A 15360-nucleotide genomic window follows, 5' to 3' on the forward strand; every position below is an offset into this window, starting at 1 on the left:
TTAAATTTCCAGTTTCCCCTAGTCTGAACAATTGCATCAAACAATTCCACGTGTTCTTAGAGATGCTGTTTTATTTCCAACATACCCAAAGGTACAGCTCTACTGGGACCCACAGACAGTCACTGAAGTACATTTGTTGTCAGGGAACACGTTACAGGGCCCTGCAGTTTGCAGAGGGCTCTTAAAGGAGGTTTGGCTGAGAAAAATGAGGATTTCAGTAAATAAAGCCAAAGCCAGCTGCAAGGGAGAGAAAGTAAGTAAAATAATTAATGCCCATTTAACTTACACATGTCACTAAGAACCTGGAAGTGGGTGTTGGTGTCACTAAAAGCCTGTGCATGTGACACAATTCCAATTTTGCCTTCCAAGAGAGAAATAATCAGGTGTGAGGATCGTGACAAAGGTGTTGGAGGAATATTAAAGCTGAATCCATGCAGGAATCTTTGAGAAGTGCTGTCAGTTAAGAGTCTAATAGCTGCTCCTTGCATTAATTGCTCACAGTATAAACATCTGGGATATGAAGCAGTGTGTGCCTTTTGAAAGGAGGGATTCCCTGCCTGGAGCACAGCTGGCCTGGCCCTCAGCACTTCCCACCCCAGCAGGGTGGACAGCCGGGCTCAGCACTTCCCACCGGGAATTCCAAGCTCAGGAAGTGATACAGATTGGGACGAGCGGGATATGACTTTTTTCAAACCAAACTGGGATTAGAAATTCTTATTCCAAGTTGGTTTTTCCCTATTCCTGAAAGGGAACTGGTTGGACGCGGCAGCAAACGCTCCCAGCGTCGCTCCGGGCTCCCTCACCTGGGCACAGCTGGGAATTCTCTTTCCCAAGAGCAGTGAGTGAGTCCAGGAGCTGAGGAACTACTGAGAGGAGCTCTGGTGCCTCCCTGCTGACGAGAGCCCTCGGTGCCGGGTCACAGCTCTCCCGTGCCCCGGGAAGCGCTGGAGCTGCGGCACCAAGGCTGGAGCCGCCCCTGGAGCCCCGGAGGCTCCTCTGCTGCAGCGGGAAAAAGCCCTTTTCACACCTGAGAGGCAGCGAAGGTTCAGTCAGAATGGCCCAGGACTGCAGTCCAGCCGTGCCCTGAACGATCCAACATCCATCCTCGTGCTCCATGTCTGCCTTCCCCAGTCGTGCTGGGACAGACACCAGGAAAAGGGGCAAACCTGGAGGAATCACTGAGAACAAAAGGTTTCATCTCTGGCCATATTTAACTGTAAACTATGGCCCAGCCCTCTGCACCCCAGCACAGGAAACACGGCAACAGCTCTGAGGTAGGTGTTGTGTTTGCATATGGAATATCTGAAACAGGGAGGCCCCAGTTTACTGGGGGCTGTTTTTTAATTACCTGAACACGGCCCGAGCTCACTGGCTTTGCTGCTGGGGAGGGAGCAGGGAGGGCCTTGCTGCATCTCCAGTCAGCACCCAAAACAGGCCATTTCCCAAGGTTTTGCCTTAGGAGAGGATCCAGAGGATCCAGAGCTCCTCCCAGCCTCAACTCACAGGAAGCTGCTTGAAGAAAACGGTGATTTTCTAAAGCACACTGATGTCATTTGAGGGGAAAAAGGTGATGTAGAAGAATTCCATCTCTGGCATTGGCAGTTCACAAAGTCAGGTTTAAAAAGCACAGCACAGCACCAGCCACAACATCCAGGCTGTTGCTCCCTTTCTCTTGTTAACATTCAGGAAAAATAGGGAAAAAATATTGGATTATTCAAATTGGTTTCAAAGTAAATGGGTAGGTGGGATAACCCAGGCAGCTTTGCCAAGGGAGAGGTCACAAGCTGCTTCCCAAACACACCTGTGCCGTGATCTCATGGGCAGAGAAGCAGCACTGACAAGGAACATGAAGAAAAACTAGGATTGGGATGTCCCTGGAGCCAGGAAGACTCCGTGGGACCAGCCCTTCAGGACTCCCTGGCTCCTTTTAGAGACCTGCCAGAGGTGCCAAGTTCCAGGTGCCTCACTGATGAGAGTTAAACACCCAAAACTTTTAGTGTGGGCACAAAACAGCACATCCCACATTTCAAAATAAAATTTAAAAATATCCCAGTGCAAAGGAAGAGATTCTTAACCAGAGGAAACCACAGGAAACAGGAACGTTGCCACCATGGGACGTGAGCAACCATGTCACTGAGCCCCAAGAAGGTGAAATCCTGAACCAGCACAGGGAGGATGGGCTGGGTTTGCTCCTGGGGCTTTGGGAATTGGTTGAAACTCTATTTCTAGCATCAGAATGAATTATGGATAAAGGATTTTCCATGAGGGATACACACATGCACTTCTACTGTCAAAACTCCTGATTTCCCAGAGGAAAGGTGATACTTGTCCCACTCTCTCAGACTCCATTTATGCTGAAATGTTGGAGACAGAAGTTTCACTTGTGTGCGACAAATGCTAAAAGTCCATGGAACAACTGGGGAATCCTCGGAAATCAGAACTTCCCTGAGCCCTGCACGGTGGGAGAGTGATTCCCTTGGCTCCAATCCTTTAAAAAAAAAATCACCAAACAACTCAGAAACACATCAAGTTCTCATCTCCCATTGTTCGGAATATTTGGGCTCCTTTGGCAGCACCTGGTGCTTCCAACCCAGGAATTAAACCAGCAGGGTGGGAAGGAAGGACTGCCCAGATTCCATCAGTGTGAACAAGAACTTGGGGAGTTGCCTTTTCTCATCTTGTTGCTACTTGGACAAGAACAGGGATATCTTCGCTCCCCAGCCCGACCACACGAACCACCAGTGGAGACGAGGGACAAACACGGGATTTTTGGTGTGCAGGAAGACAGTGACAACTCCTGAACTCAATCCTGGCTTCTTAATCCTAAGAAACAGTCCAAAAAGCACTGGACTCTCCCTTTCCCTTGCAGGGAAGGTGACACAGCCCTTACCCCAGTGCTCTGCACGGTGCAGCCCTTTTTGCAAGAACATCCAGTGATCACAAAGATTGGGATTTAAGTAGAAAAACTTCTTGGGATTGAAGACAACCAGTTATTCCTTTCTAAAATCAAAGTTCATCCCGTTAAAAAAGGTGGCTGGATTTAATAAATAGTCATTTCTGACATTGTAAATAAGTTAAAAATTAATTTAAAATAAGCTAGCATTGAATAAATAGGCTTCAGTAAGTGCTTACATACACACAGGCCTCTTTGAAAGGTTTCAAGTGAACTCATGTTTTAAAGAAGCAAGTTCTGCAGGAACTGTAAGCAAGTTACTGCCAGAAAATCTTGTGCCTTCAGGAAATCAAATATTGCTTTGCTTAGCCCTTTAGAATTGGATTCAGTTCCCATCCACTCAGGGATGGGACAGACCTACTCATTATTGCTGTAAACCTGAGGAGAAAGAACAATAGTTTACCTTTAGGAAGATGCCACTTGCTGGAGGCAGATTCCCTGCCTGGACTTTCCAGAAAACTGTTTTGACTTTGTCTCAGCAGGGTTACAAAAATCCACCACATTTCCCAGTAACATCCTGCCAGACCAGGAGAGGTTTTTGGTTTGACCTGGAAGTGATTTCTGAACTCTCCTACCTGTACCAAGGTGTCCTTCCAAGGCCTGGCCCCTGGAATGCCCAACTCGAGTGTCCAGTGGAGCCCTGTGGGCACCCAGGAAACTCCAGGAGTTTTGCTACCCAGGAATAACCAAAAGGTCCAACAAGTAAGGCAACATCAGCCTCCTCTGCCACACACGGGAAGGACCGATGGGAGAAGCCCTTTGGAGCGATCCCTGCCAACTGACATCCAGCCAAAATCCATCCAAGAGACCACTGAGGAGCAGCAGCTGCTCCAGAACTCCAAACCTGCCATTGGAATTCCAGGTCTTGTGGTTTAAGCAGCTCCCAGAGGCCTCTCTGTGTCCAAATGGCTGCGACACAACTGCCCCAAGGCTCAGCCCTGGAGCTCTTTGGTTTGGGGCTGGGAGCAGCTCCGGGGGCAGGAAGGCCCAGGAGGTCTTTCCCTGCAGCCTTGGCTCTGCTATCTGGAAAGGTGGGAGCTGCTCTGGGACTGGCTGGAAGATGTCGTGACTCCACTCAGCTGGGAAAAGCCACTGTTGCAAGATTCCAGGCTCGACATGGATCCCCTGGGATGGGACAAAGCAGATGGGCTGTTAGGAAGGCAGCAATTAATGGAACTATTCCCCTGACAGATCAGCTTACCCTCTATAGTGCTTGCACAAGTGCTTTTTGTCCCATCATTTTCCACTTGCTCTCTAAGAATCTCCATGTCATCATGAAAAATTCATTAGAGATATTTTTTCCCAGTTACAGATATTATTCCTTGTCCCTGGCTGATGTTCTGGGGAAGGGGACAGAGCTGGAGCCTCTGCAGGGCTGTTTTTGCTGCCCCTGAGCAGAAAGGAAAACTCCAGTGCATCCCAAATGCAGCAGCCACTGTGAGCCCAAGGACTGCAGGCTGCTGAACACCAGAGTCCCAACTCCAGAGTGCCCAGCCACTGTTTCCAGCTCCTGCCAAAAGCAGGCTGGGCTCAGTTAATGCAGGAAGAGCACCAAGGAACATGTTTGCATGACTGCAGGGAGGTGTTTGCTGCTGCTCTGACTCCACAGGATCTGGCCAGGTCACCACCTGCAAGTCTGTTCTGCCCAACACTTCCTCCAGCTCCATGGAAAGGTCAAGGACTTGCAAAGAATTCAGATTAACAGGTGATTGGGAAGTGCTTTCAGCACTAGAGGAGGCCAGGCACACTGTCCCAAGGCTGACTGTTCACCTGCTCAGAAGTGCTCTCCAAGTCACTGCAGACATCCTTCTCTGCCAGACAGAATATCTGGGAAACAGCCCAGCTGATATTTGAGTTACTCCAAAAGTAACTTCTCAAAATCTTCCCAACTAAGATAAACCTCCTGAGACAAAAACCTCCTGCTCTTCTGGCAGCTGCAAGCAAGACCTGAAGCACAAATTCCTCAGGTGGACACACAGCCAAGGGGGCCCTTAATACCTACAGCACTAAAAGAGATTGTTTGTGCAAAATGCCACCAAGTTTGTGTCAAACTTATCCCCAATGACACACACCCAGCGGAGGTCACTGGGATCCAGATGTTTAACTCACACTCAGCCCTCTCATTTGGCTTCTCTAGTGCAACTCATGTAGTAAATGCCCCTAAATGTCCCACCTGAAGTCCTTGGAGGCCAACACCTCGTAGTAGTAGATGAGTTTGCACTTGTGGCTGGAGCCCTGCAGGGAGGCCAGCACATCGTCCACGCGGGGCAGGCTGGAGCTGGAGCAGGGAGGGGCCCCGTGCATCTTCCACTGCAGGATGTAAAACCCTGGCCAGCGCGTCACGTGGGACCCCTGGAGAGAGGGAGGGACACCAGTGACCACGGGGAGTCCTGGGAAGTGGCTGAATGACCCAGTGAAGTCAAAAAAACCTGACGGAGCTGATGGCTCTGGGCACAGGTGTCACCACTTTTACCTGCCTGAGACACTCCCCTGCAGTGCCAGTAAAAAGAGTTCTTTTCCATTAGGTTTTTATCATGGAGTCTCTTTCCAATGGCTCACTCTAAAGCAGCCCTGGGACAGCAGCCACTTTCACAGGGAACCCAGAGAATGATCACAGAATCATGGAATGGTTTGGGCTGAAAGGACCTTAAAGCTCATCCAGTGCCAGCCTCTGCCATGGGCAGGGACACCTTCCACTTGACCAGGTTGCTCCAAGCCCTGTCCAACCTGGCCTTGGACACTTCCAGGGATGGGGCAGCCACAGCTTCTCTGGGCAACCTGTGTCAGGGCCTCACAGCCAAGAATTTCTTCCCAATATCCCATCTAACCCTGCCCTCTGGCAGTGGGAAGCGATTCTCCCTTGTTCTGTCCTTCCAGGCCCTTGTCCAAAGTCTCTCTCCAGCTCTCCTGGAGCCCCTTTAGGCCCTGGAAAGGGCTCTCAGGTCATCAATTCCTTCCCCACCAGCAGCTCATTTTGGAGTTTGCAGGACTATGAGATCCTTGCCAGCCCCCAGACCCCTCTGACCTGGATGCTCTCCCCAGACCCCTCTGACCTGGATGCTCTCCCCTTCCCGGCAGACCAGCGGTGACTCCACACGGCTGAAATCCACGCCCAGCACCCAGGTCCTGTCGATGAGCTGCACGTTGTCCCCAGCACAGGGACCTGGTAACGTGGATTCTTTGTGACTTGGCTCAGGAGCCCGTTTGGAGTGGAAGAGGCTGAACACCACATCCCCCTTCAGGATGTCAAAGTCCCAGGTGATGACGGATTCCCCTTCCAGAATCTCCACGACTATCTAAAGCAGGGAGCAGAACAAGCCCATTGCAGAGTCAGGTGGCAGCCAGTGTGCTCCTCCCCACCCCATGGAGCACACACAGTCCTTCAGCTGGCTGATGGCCCTGATTCCCAAGGAAGATACAGACCATTCCCTCTCTTCCCATATTAGAGTTCCTTGTAAATCAGTTACTAGTTCTAGGAAAACCTCTGTGGAAAAGAGGCATAGGACACAGCAAAGAGCCAAATCAGACTCACTGCCCATCAGTGAGAACAGAGGCCCAATTTGACACTCAGGTGGCTCCTTTTTGGGACATTCTGTTCCCTGCTGACTCTCATCAGGCTGTTCCCAGTGCACACCTTCTTATATCGCCCCCATTGCCCTCCCAGCCACACTGCTGAGAGCTGAACTGCCACAAGGGAAATGGAGGGACCTTTAATTCCCCCAGGAGGAGGAGAAGGAGGAGGAAAAGAGTGTATCTTACAGAAGATCAAGCCATAGCAGAGACAAGTGACACTGCTTCTCAAAGTGCTGTTCTTAACTCCCACACTTCCAGCTAACGCCCCTAACATCATCCTTCCAGGAACAGCACTGCTGCTCAGCCACCTCCTGCTCACCCTGGGGGAGCCCTTTCCTGCTCCAGTCAGCCTCACAAAAGGAACCCCCTCCCTGAGCCCAGGAGTTGGGGTCTGTACCTCGTGTGGAGCTCCTCTGAGGACACTTGCAGAATGGTAGATGGTTTCTGTCCACAGCCGGATGTGATCAGAGTTCTCTGGCTCGTCCTCGGTTTGATACAGTGACTTGGGGACAAGGCCACCTTCTGGGACAGTGCACTGGGCAGAGGACACACAGACAGGAGGGTTCATGGTATTCCAGTTGGAAAGTACAAGTCACCTGTCCCAGGAACACTTGCCATGTGTCAGACACAGAATAACACCCTCAGCCGGGCTGGGACTGCACAGGGGGACTGAGTTTACTGGAACTATCCAGGTTTATCTGAGCTCAATTTAGAGCTGACCTCTAATCCCCTTCTCCAGGACAGCATGCCCAGGGCAGCACCACCGCTTCAGGGTGGTCTCCCGGGCCCAAATTACCTGCCCTGTGCCCAGAGCAGGGGTATCCCAGCCAGCACAGAGGTTTAACCCCTTCCAGAAGGCAGTGGAAGGCCAGGGTGGTGAGGAAGAGGGAATCAACTCCAGATTTCACCTGCACAGCAGCAAAGAACACTCACCATGCAGTCTCCTCCCAGGAAGTCTGGGATCACCTCTTTATCCACATAGTCCACCAGCCCTCCTGAGCCCTGGTAGTTATTCCCACTGTAAATGAGGAACTTCTGCCGGGTGTTCTCATTGATAAAGGGACTGACCTGAAAGAAAAAGGGGACAGAAGACATCACTGTCTCTGAGGAAAGTCAGAGAGAACATTTGCACCATCTCATAGGGATGCTTTAGGCTCTAGACGGGAAGGTCTGAGCAGCAGGAATGCAGTCCAACAGGAGCTTTGAAATGCTGAAGTACTTCCCTAAAGAAAGGGGTACCAAATGGAAAGTGAGCTCTAACTGGGATGTACTGGGATATATTGTCATCTCACAACATTTTCTACTTCATGTAAAATAAGTTTGCTGTCACTGCCTCACACACAAACCTCACAAGGAATTTAATGACCATGTTCTCACACTACAGCAGGCACCAGGCAGAACCATATTTATTATTTATTGCTTATTACTCTTCAGTGTCCTCCAGCATGAGATAAAAAAACATCCATCTTCCTACCCATATGAAAACCCCCCAGGTCTGAGCTCCCACTGCATGAAGGGTTGCAGTTTAGGTCTGACACCCTGTCCTGACAGATGACAATCACTGGGACCAAGTGAGCTCCAGGCACACCACGGCTGGGCTCTGCAGCAACACTGTGGCCTCTTCAGGAGTTCAGCCTGGAGTTACCTGGAGGGTTTTCCCTCCCTGACTCTGGCTGGTTTAGCTGTTTGTACATGTACAGCTGTTTATGACCCTGCAGCCCAGCTTTCACCCACCAGGGTCCAGAGCACGGGGAACACCCGGGGGGCCCTCACGATGAGGAGCCTCCCCAGGGTTTCGGGGTAATTGTCCTCCACCACCTCGATGATCCGGAGCAGGGCCTTCACCCCAGGCCGCCAGAGGTGCCGCATGTTGAGCCCTTCCAAGTCCACCAGGCATGTCCAGGATCTAAAACAAACCCACAGACAAAGGCCTGTCAGAACTGCAGCCAACAGTGGCTGCTCAGTTGAGGATCCACAGAACACCAGTAACACCACAGCCCGTGCAGGATCCAGGGAAGCCCACAGGGGAGACCAGCAGTTCCAATAAAAAGCAGATCAACACTCAGGCAGGAGACACCTGAATCCAGGTGAGCTTCAGGTAAAACAGACACCCAGACTTCAGTGCAAGGACATACAATGTCACTCTAGAAGGGGTGAAAGTGTGCAGGCCTATTGCTAAAAATAATTTAAAAATGCATCTTAAATGGAAGTGAAATATGGCAGACAAGTTCCCATATAGAAAAAACACTATAATTACAAAGACATGGATTAAAATCACCAAGACAGGAAGATTAAATTAATCTGAAATGGGATATAAAAAGATATAAGGAAGGACTAATACTTGCTTTCATATGAAACTGTAGAATTTGTCTGCATTTAGGCATATAAATATATATATACACACACAGTGTTCCCCAAAGAGCCTGTAACAGACACACTCACTGTGTGTGTCTGCACTTTAACCTTAAGGACATCAATCCCAGTCATCCCAAACCTCCACACAACATTCTGCACCATGTCAATGAACCTCTGTAAGGGATTCAGGAAAACCACCAATACTGACGTGATGGGGCGGCCAAAGATATTGGTATTTTCCTCACATCTCTTTTGCCCTTCCTCGTTAATGGACAGAACCTGAAATCAAGGACAGCACAGACAAGGATTAGCCCAAGTATGGAACCAGGATAGCCTGGAGATCTTATTTTAAAAAACACAGAACCCAGAAGTACAGCAGAGGACAGGGTTAGATTGGATGTCTGGGAGGAAATTCCTCCCTGTGAGGGTGGGGAGGCCCTGGCACAGTTGCCCAGAGAAGCTGTGGCTGCCCTTGGATCCCTGGAAGTGTCCAAGGCCACGTTGGACAGGGCTTGGATTCACCTGGGCTAGTGGAAGGTGTCCCTGCCCAGGGCAGGGGGTGGAATGAGATGGGCTTTGATGTCCCTTCCAACCCAAACCATTCCATGATTGCTGCTCCACTATGACAGGACTTTTAACACCCCGAGGGACACAGAGCTCCTCAGCTGAGACATGAAGGCACAACTCACATGTCTCAGCAGTGACTCCTCTCCCAGAGCTTTCACCAAACCCTTCGTGTCCATCTGGCCGAGCCGAAGGATGTAGAGTGGCCGCCCATCTTCAAAACAAACAGGAGGGTTTCAAGAGGGAAGCACCCCAGTCTCCAGGCTATCTATCACTCTAGAACCTTTTATAAAAGCCCCTTTGAATATTTTAGAAGGATAAAAAATCAAATTCAAGGCAGCTTTATCAAAGAGATGCTGCTTTGCACTGACCAGTCTGCCTGAACTGAGCAGAGAAAATAAAATTACAGCAAACCAGAGTGGCTGTTTACAGGCACTGAGCTGCTCTGGTAACTAATAAAGTGTCAACACAACTTCCTCTAAACTCCCAGGTTACTGGTGAGGTCCCATCCCCAGACTGTGCTGCAGTATCGGTGTCAGCTCCTCACCTTTGTCCTGGTAGTGCCACCCCCCCGTGTAGTACTCCTGCAGGAGGGCAGGGGGCCTCCAGGACTGCAGGATATAATCCACCTGGTACTGCTTGCGCCAGGACAGCGACTGGCACAGCATCTCCCGGGCCTTGTCGATGTTGAAGTCCCGAGCCCGCAGGAAGCGCAGGATGTGCTCATCCTTGGGGATCTGGGAGAGGAGAAAGGCCCAGGGTCAGGACTGGTGTGTTCCACGTGCCCTGCAGAGGAGGCTGCAGAGTGCACACCACTTCTTAATCTCTTAAAACTAAGGCATTAAAGCAAACACACCTACATTCCTTCTCCCTCCTAAACGAACCCAGCTGGGAGCAGCAGAGGTGCCAGGAGCACAAAGGAAGGGACCGACTCCCTGCCTGTGGGAAGCCTTTCCCTGATCCAATTCCCAGAAGCCCCAGCAAACCCCAGGCTGGCTGATGTTTCCCTCGGCTGTTTTTCCACAAGGACAACCACAATACCATGTGAAAGTCAGGGAGCTGCACTTCACCTGCCCAGGGCAAACCAGCACAGGATGGTGACAGTCACAGGCAACACACTGACCACGCCAAGCACGGGCTGTTTGGAGGGGGATCAGACTGTGCAGTCTGAATGATCCCACCAGCACCAATTCCAGCTCTTGTGCAGGCCCTGCTGCTGATGTTTGAACTGGAAAGCTGCCAAATGCTTCCCAAGGCTTCCCTGCCTCACCACACTAGCTCTTGCTCCAAATCAACCAAACTACAATACCCCCTCTCTTTATCACTCATCCCAACAGTATCAGTAATTGTGGCATCACAGGCACAAAAGCTTTCCCAAAGCAAGCCTCTAGAATGGCTTATTCCAACCTCTTCCCAGATCTCCCATGTTCCCTTTAGCTGAAAAATCAAGGAAAACTTGCCAGTAAAGCCAAGCAGCAGGAATTACAGTGACCCTGATGGATTCCACAGAAGCACCAGATCTCACTAACAGCCTGTCAGCTGCAAACCCAACTGGATTAGAGCTCCATGTGCTGCTGGATTCTCAGTCGTTCACCCAGCTCCCCCAAAAGTTTCCATTAAAAATTCAAGCTGTGGAGCAGGGACTGTCTCCTCCAGAGCACCCACACTGCTTAACACAACACAAGCACTCCAAGCCCTGCTGTAACACAACACAGCATGTTCAGGAGTCAAAGCTCCTTTGTTTGTCCACTGCCATGCTCAGGAAAACAGAAATCAGGACAGAAGGAAGGCTGGCAGCAGTGTCAGGCAGGAGCAATCCTGGTTTCACAAGCTAAGAACTGACTCACCCAAAGAACGGGGCAGAGTTCAGGCAGCCTAAACTAAACCCAAAGCACCTGAGGAGCAGATGGGAGATTAACACTGTTCAGCAGGTTCTAACACTGCATCTGTTTGGCATGGAAAGGGAAGGGCAGCCTTCCCAAACAGGATCTCAGGAGTATTTAGAGGAATGCCCCCAACATTTTTTCTGCATCGCAGCAAGATTAAAGACAGCAGAGTTTTCATCAGATGATTTATGTCTGTGTTCCTGCTGCTCAGAGGCACCTGTTACTCAGCACACATCAGCCCAAACACCCACAACAGCCCCTGCATCTCCTGCAGGGCCCAGGAGAGGGGATGGCTGGGGGAAGGTTTGTCACTTTTTATGTTTCAAACCTCCTCTGTTTGTTCACAGCTTCAGGCAGGAGGCAAATCCAGTGCTTCTGTTTGGACCAAAGGCAGGAAGCTCCGAGGGGACTTATTCCACAGTGGAATTAGTCTTTTATCCTTGTCCAAGCAAAGCAGTAACTCCCACATGCCAGAAAATGAAGTTTTAATTTCAGCCTGGCGTGAAACTATGTGCACTCTTCTACATGGTGCAAAGCCAGGATTAGGAGCTCTAAGGAGCTGCAATTTTAACACCATTGCAGTTTGTTCCTTCAGCTCCTCAGATTTTTAAAGCAATAATAAATCTGATTCTAAAGGTAATGCCTGCTTTGGAAGGAGCAGGGAAGGGAGAGTGAAATAGGACAGAAAGGACAAAAATAAGAAGGGCCATTTTCCAAGAAACAGGAGATCTACTTTTTGATATTTTTTGACAGAGGAATAAGGACATCCCTGCTCTGAATTAAAGGAACAGATTGTCACAGCAAGGTAACAGCCTCTCCAGGGAAAACCCAAGGCTTGGAAAACCAAGCTCCTGGTTTTGTACTGTTCTGCCAGGGAACCAGGGGAAGCAAACAGGGGAGCAGTGTGAGGGGGTTCAGGATGAATCTTCAATAGCCAGCACCTTCCTTCCTACATGTTCAAGCTTGCCTGGGGACAGAGCTCCCAAAGCCCACCCGAGGGTATGAGAGCTCAGCAATCAGCTGTACCTGGCCCAGGCTCCCTGCACAGCACATCCCACCCAGCTCCAAGCACCCCAAGGGGCAGCTGTTCCACATTTTCCTCATGTGCCCTCACTTTTTGCTTTTCCAGCTTCCACTCCCCAGCCTTTGACACAGAGGGGAAAAAACAACCCAGAGAACAAAACAGGCCCATGTTTGGATGGTGCCTGTTCCAGCTGAAAGCAGGATCCTTGCAGATCCCAGGGATGGATAAAGCCTCCCTGTCTTGCTCCCATCTAGGGTTCGTTTTCAGTGGACACCCAGTGGGTGAGATATCTCCTACCACACCACAGCCCACACTGTTTTACTGGACAGGTCTCCATGGACCTGAAAAGCCTCATGTCCTGTATTTCAGAGCACAGTTATACCCAGGGACTGATCCCTGCCTGCCCCTTGTTTTGTGTCCACTTGTCAAGCACCTTTTATCTGTCAAGAGGATGAATCAGGGGAGACACAGATCACAACTAATATTCAGCAGAGGCCCTTTTATTAGTGAAGCTGTTATTGTGTTTACTCCCAGGCAGAGCATCACACTACCACGACAGCAGCTTGCAGGGAGGTGTTACAGTGCTTCAAGGGGCCCTTTGCTCCATCAGGTGTGTGTCTATATATACATACATATAAATATGTATGTAGTCTCTACCTGCACCCAGCAGCACCATGCTCTTGGACATGATCCCCCTTATACAACATGTTATTGATGTTCCTGCACATCAGTGGCCTTGGAGAGCTTTGGAAGATGTTTTGTGTTGTGAACTTGTCAGCTTTTACAGATTCAACAGTGTTGTTGATGTCTGGACCTTATCAGCTGCTGGGAGACTCTCACACTGCCTCAACACTGACTGTTCTCTCCACCCTGAGGTTTTCTGGTAGATGTTTCTCCATCCACCATTCCATGCACACTCACATACAAGGGAACTTCCTCATGAGTTAAACAGCAACAGAACTGCAGAACCAAGTCTTTGTTACTTTTTAGTTCTACATGGGTGATACACGTTAATTTTTCCAAGAAGAAACAGGGCTTTATAACTGATGTTCAAACTCCCTGTACTCACTGAGACGCGTTCTCTCTCAGCTCTGAGACAGATACAGTACATCATGCAGAAAGGACTGGTAAAGCTCCTCCAGCTGGACTCTGCTTTCCAGGGGGATGTTCCAACCATCTTTCTCCTGTTTTCTCTTCTTCCTAAGCACCATTTATCTACTCATCCCACCCAATTACTCTCCCTGTTGCCACCCTTTGTTCTTCCCTTCCAATCTCTCTCCCTCAGGAAATCTGGGGTTAGATTCCTCTTGAAGCATTCAAGCTGCCCCAGATCTTCTCTTTTCTCAGCCACACACCAGTTACCCTCTCAGCCTGAGATGGAGAGACTCTCCTTCAACCAGGAGGAGCCCAGGCAGCTTCTGAACATCCCAGCAGAGCACAGACACCTATCCCACAGTGTCTGTGCTGCTTTCCAGGAAAAAATCATGAGCTGGAAGGGACCCAGAGGAATCGTAAGTCCAACTCCTGGCCCTGCACAGGACACCCCAACAATCCCACCATGTGCCCGAGAGCATTGTCCAAATGCTCCTTGAGCTCTGGCAGCCTTGGGGCTGTGACCCCAGGGAGCCTGTTCAGTGCCCAACCAGCCTCTGGGGGAAGAACCTTTTCCTGACATCCAACCTGACCCTGCCCTGACACAGCTCCAGCTGTTCCCTGGGTCCTGTCACTGCTCACAGGGAGCAGAGCTCAGAGCTGTCCCTCATGGGGAAGCTGCAGACCCCAATGAGGTCTGTGCTCCATCTCCTCTTCAGCTGAACAAGCCAAGTGTTCTCAGCTGCTCCTCATGTGGCCCCTCCAGACCTCTCCCCATCCTCGTGTTCCTCCTTTGGACACTCTCCAACAGCTTTAAATCCTTCTGATACTGTGGTGCCCAAACTGCCCCCAGGGCTGGACGTGAGACAACACCAGAGCAGGACAATCCCCTCCCTGGATGCCCCCCAGGACACGGTGACCCTTTGGGCTGCCAGAGCACTGCTGACTCGTGTTCAACTTGCCATCCACCAGGGCCCCCAGATCCCTCTCCAGGGTGCTGCTCTCCAGCCTCTCATTCCCCAGGGTGTGTTGCCCCATCCCAGGTGCAGAACCAAGGGGTGCCCCTGGGTGCCCCCGACCCACCTTGCCCTTGTGTGTCTCCTGCAGCCACTGGCGCAGGCGGATCAGGCAGCTCTCCTGCAGCGGCGTCAGCTGGCCCAGGTAGCGCTCGATGTACTCGGCGTCCAGTTTGTCAGCTGGGGGAAAAGGGAACAGTTCAGAGGAGCCTTGGCACAGCCAGAGGGAGATGGGCAGTTATTCCTACACAGAGGGTTCCTCAGGATTTACACGGGCATTGCTCAGAGGCCTCCTTTCATCTGCCTGGGGGAGGGAGGGAAGGTGTCACAGTGACCGGAGCGTGAGGCCACGGACGGCACAGACCGGATCCACACTGGACCACTCCACCTGTCCCTTACAACACCAATATTCCATCCAGCCTGAACTGCTCCAGCAGGAGCTTTAGAAGATATGTCATGAGCTCTAGCACTCAGCTCACTAACTCCAAGACCTGGGCACTTCAGTCCCCAGTGTCCTAAAGTCTCATGCACAATTCCAATAACAAGAAGCTAAAAAGCAGTTCACTGGAAAAACAAACTGTTACTCTGCTCAGGGACAGCAGAGGGAAGGGGAAAATAACACCATATTTCAGACAGCAAGGGGGGGTTTAGCAGGGGGAGAAGTCCTGTGCACACCAGCAGCTCAGAGACAAAGGACAAGGGGTTGGTGACTGCCAGCACTGAGGGCCAGATGTGCCACCCAGGGCTGGAGTGTGCAGTGCCAGTGAGGGGAATGGGGCACCAGGGGAGCAGCTGTGCTGGGGCACACACAGGGCAGGGCTGGGGGACACCTCAGAGCTGCTCTTCGTCAGGCACAAGGGCTTGCACCAGATGCCAGTGCCTACAAACAAGGCCTGG

At 50.9% G+C, this 15360-nt stretch overlaps 1 protein-coding gene across 3 annotated transcripts in view; it reads right to left on the reverse strand.

Moving 5' to 3' along the window:
• Positions 1-51: 51 nt before the first annotated feature.
• SEC14L5 (SEC14 like lipid binding 5) overlaps positions 52-15360 on the reverse strand; it is a 39437-nt gene continuing 24128 nt past the window's right edge. For all 3 annotated transcript variants that reach the window (XM_032703848.1, XM_032703849.1, XM_032703850.1), the window contains 10 exons: positions 14531-14643; positions 9993-10182; positions 9571-9659; positions 9090-9160; positions 8261-8432; positions 7460-7594; positions 6924-7061; positions 6007-6249; positions 5127-5305; positions 52-4078 (listed from right to left, as the gene is read on the reverse strand). In XM_032703848.1, the coding sequence (XP_032559739.1) occupies positions 3973-4078; positions 5127-5305; positions 6007-6249; positions 6924-7061; positions 7460-7594; positions 8261-8432; positions 9090-9160; positions 9571-9659; positions 9993-10182; positions 14531-14643 (1436 nt within the window). In that variant the 3' untranslated portion in view covers positions 52-3972. The remainder of the gene's footprint in view (positions 4079-5126; positions 5306-6006; positions 6250-6923; positions 7062-7459; positions 7595-8260; positions 8433-9089; positions 9161-9570; positions 9660-9992; positions 10183-14530; positions 14644-15360) is intronic.

Source organism: Chiroxiphia lanceolata, chromosome 16 (assembly GCF_009829145.1).
Source record: "Chiroxiphia lanceolata isolate bChiLan1 chromosome 16, bChiLan1.pri, whole genome shotgun sequence".
In the NCBI taxonomy this organism is placed as follows: Eukaryota; Metazoa; Chordata; class Aves; order Passeriformes; family Pipridae; genus Chiroxiphia; species Chiroxiphia lanceolata.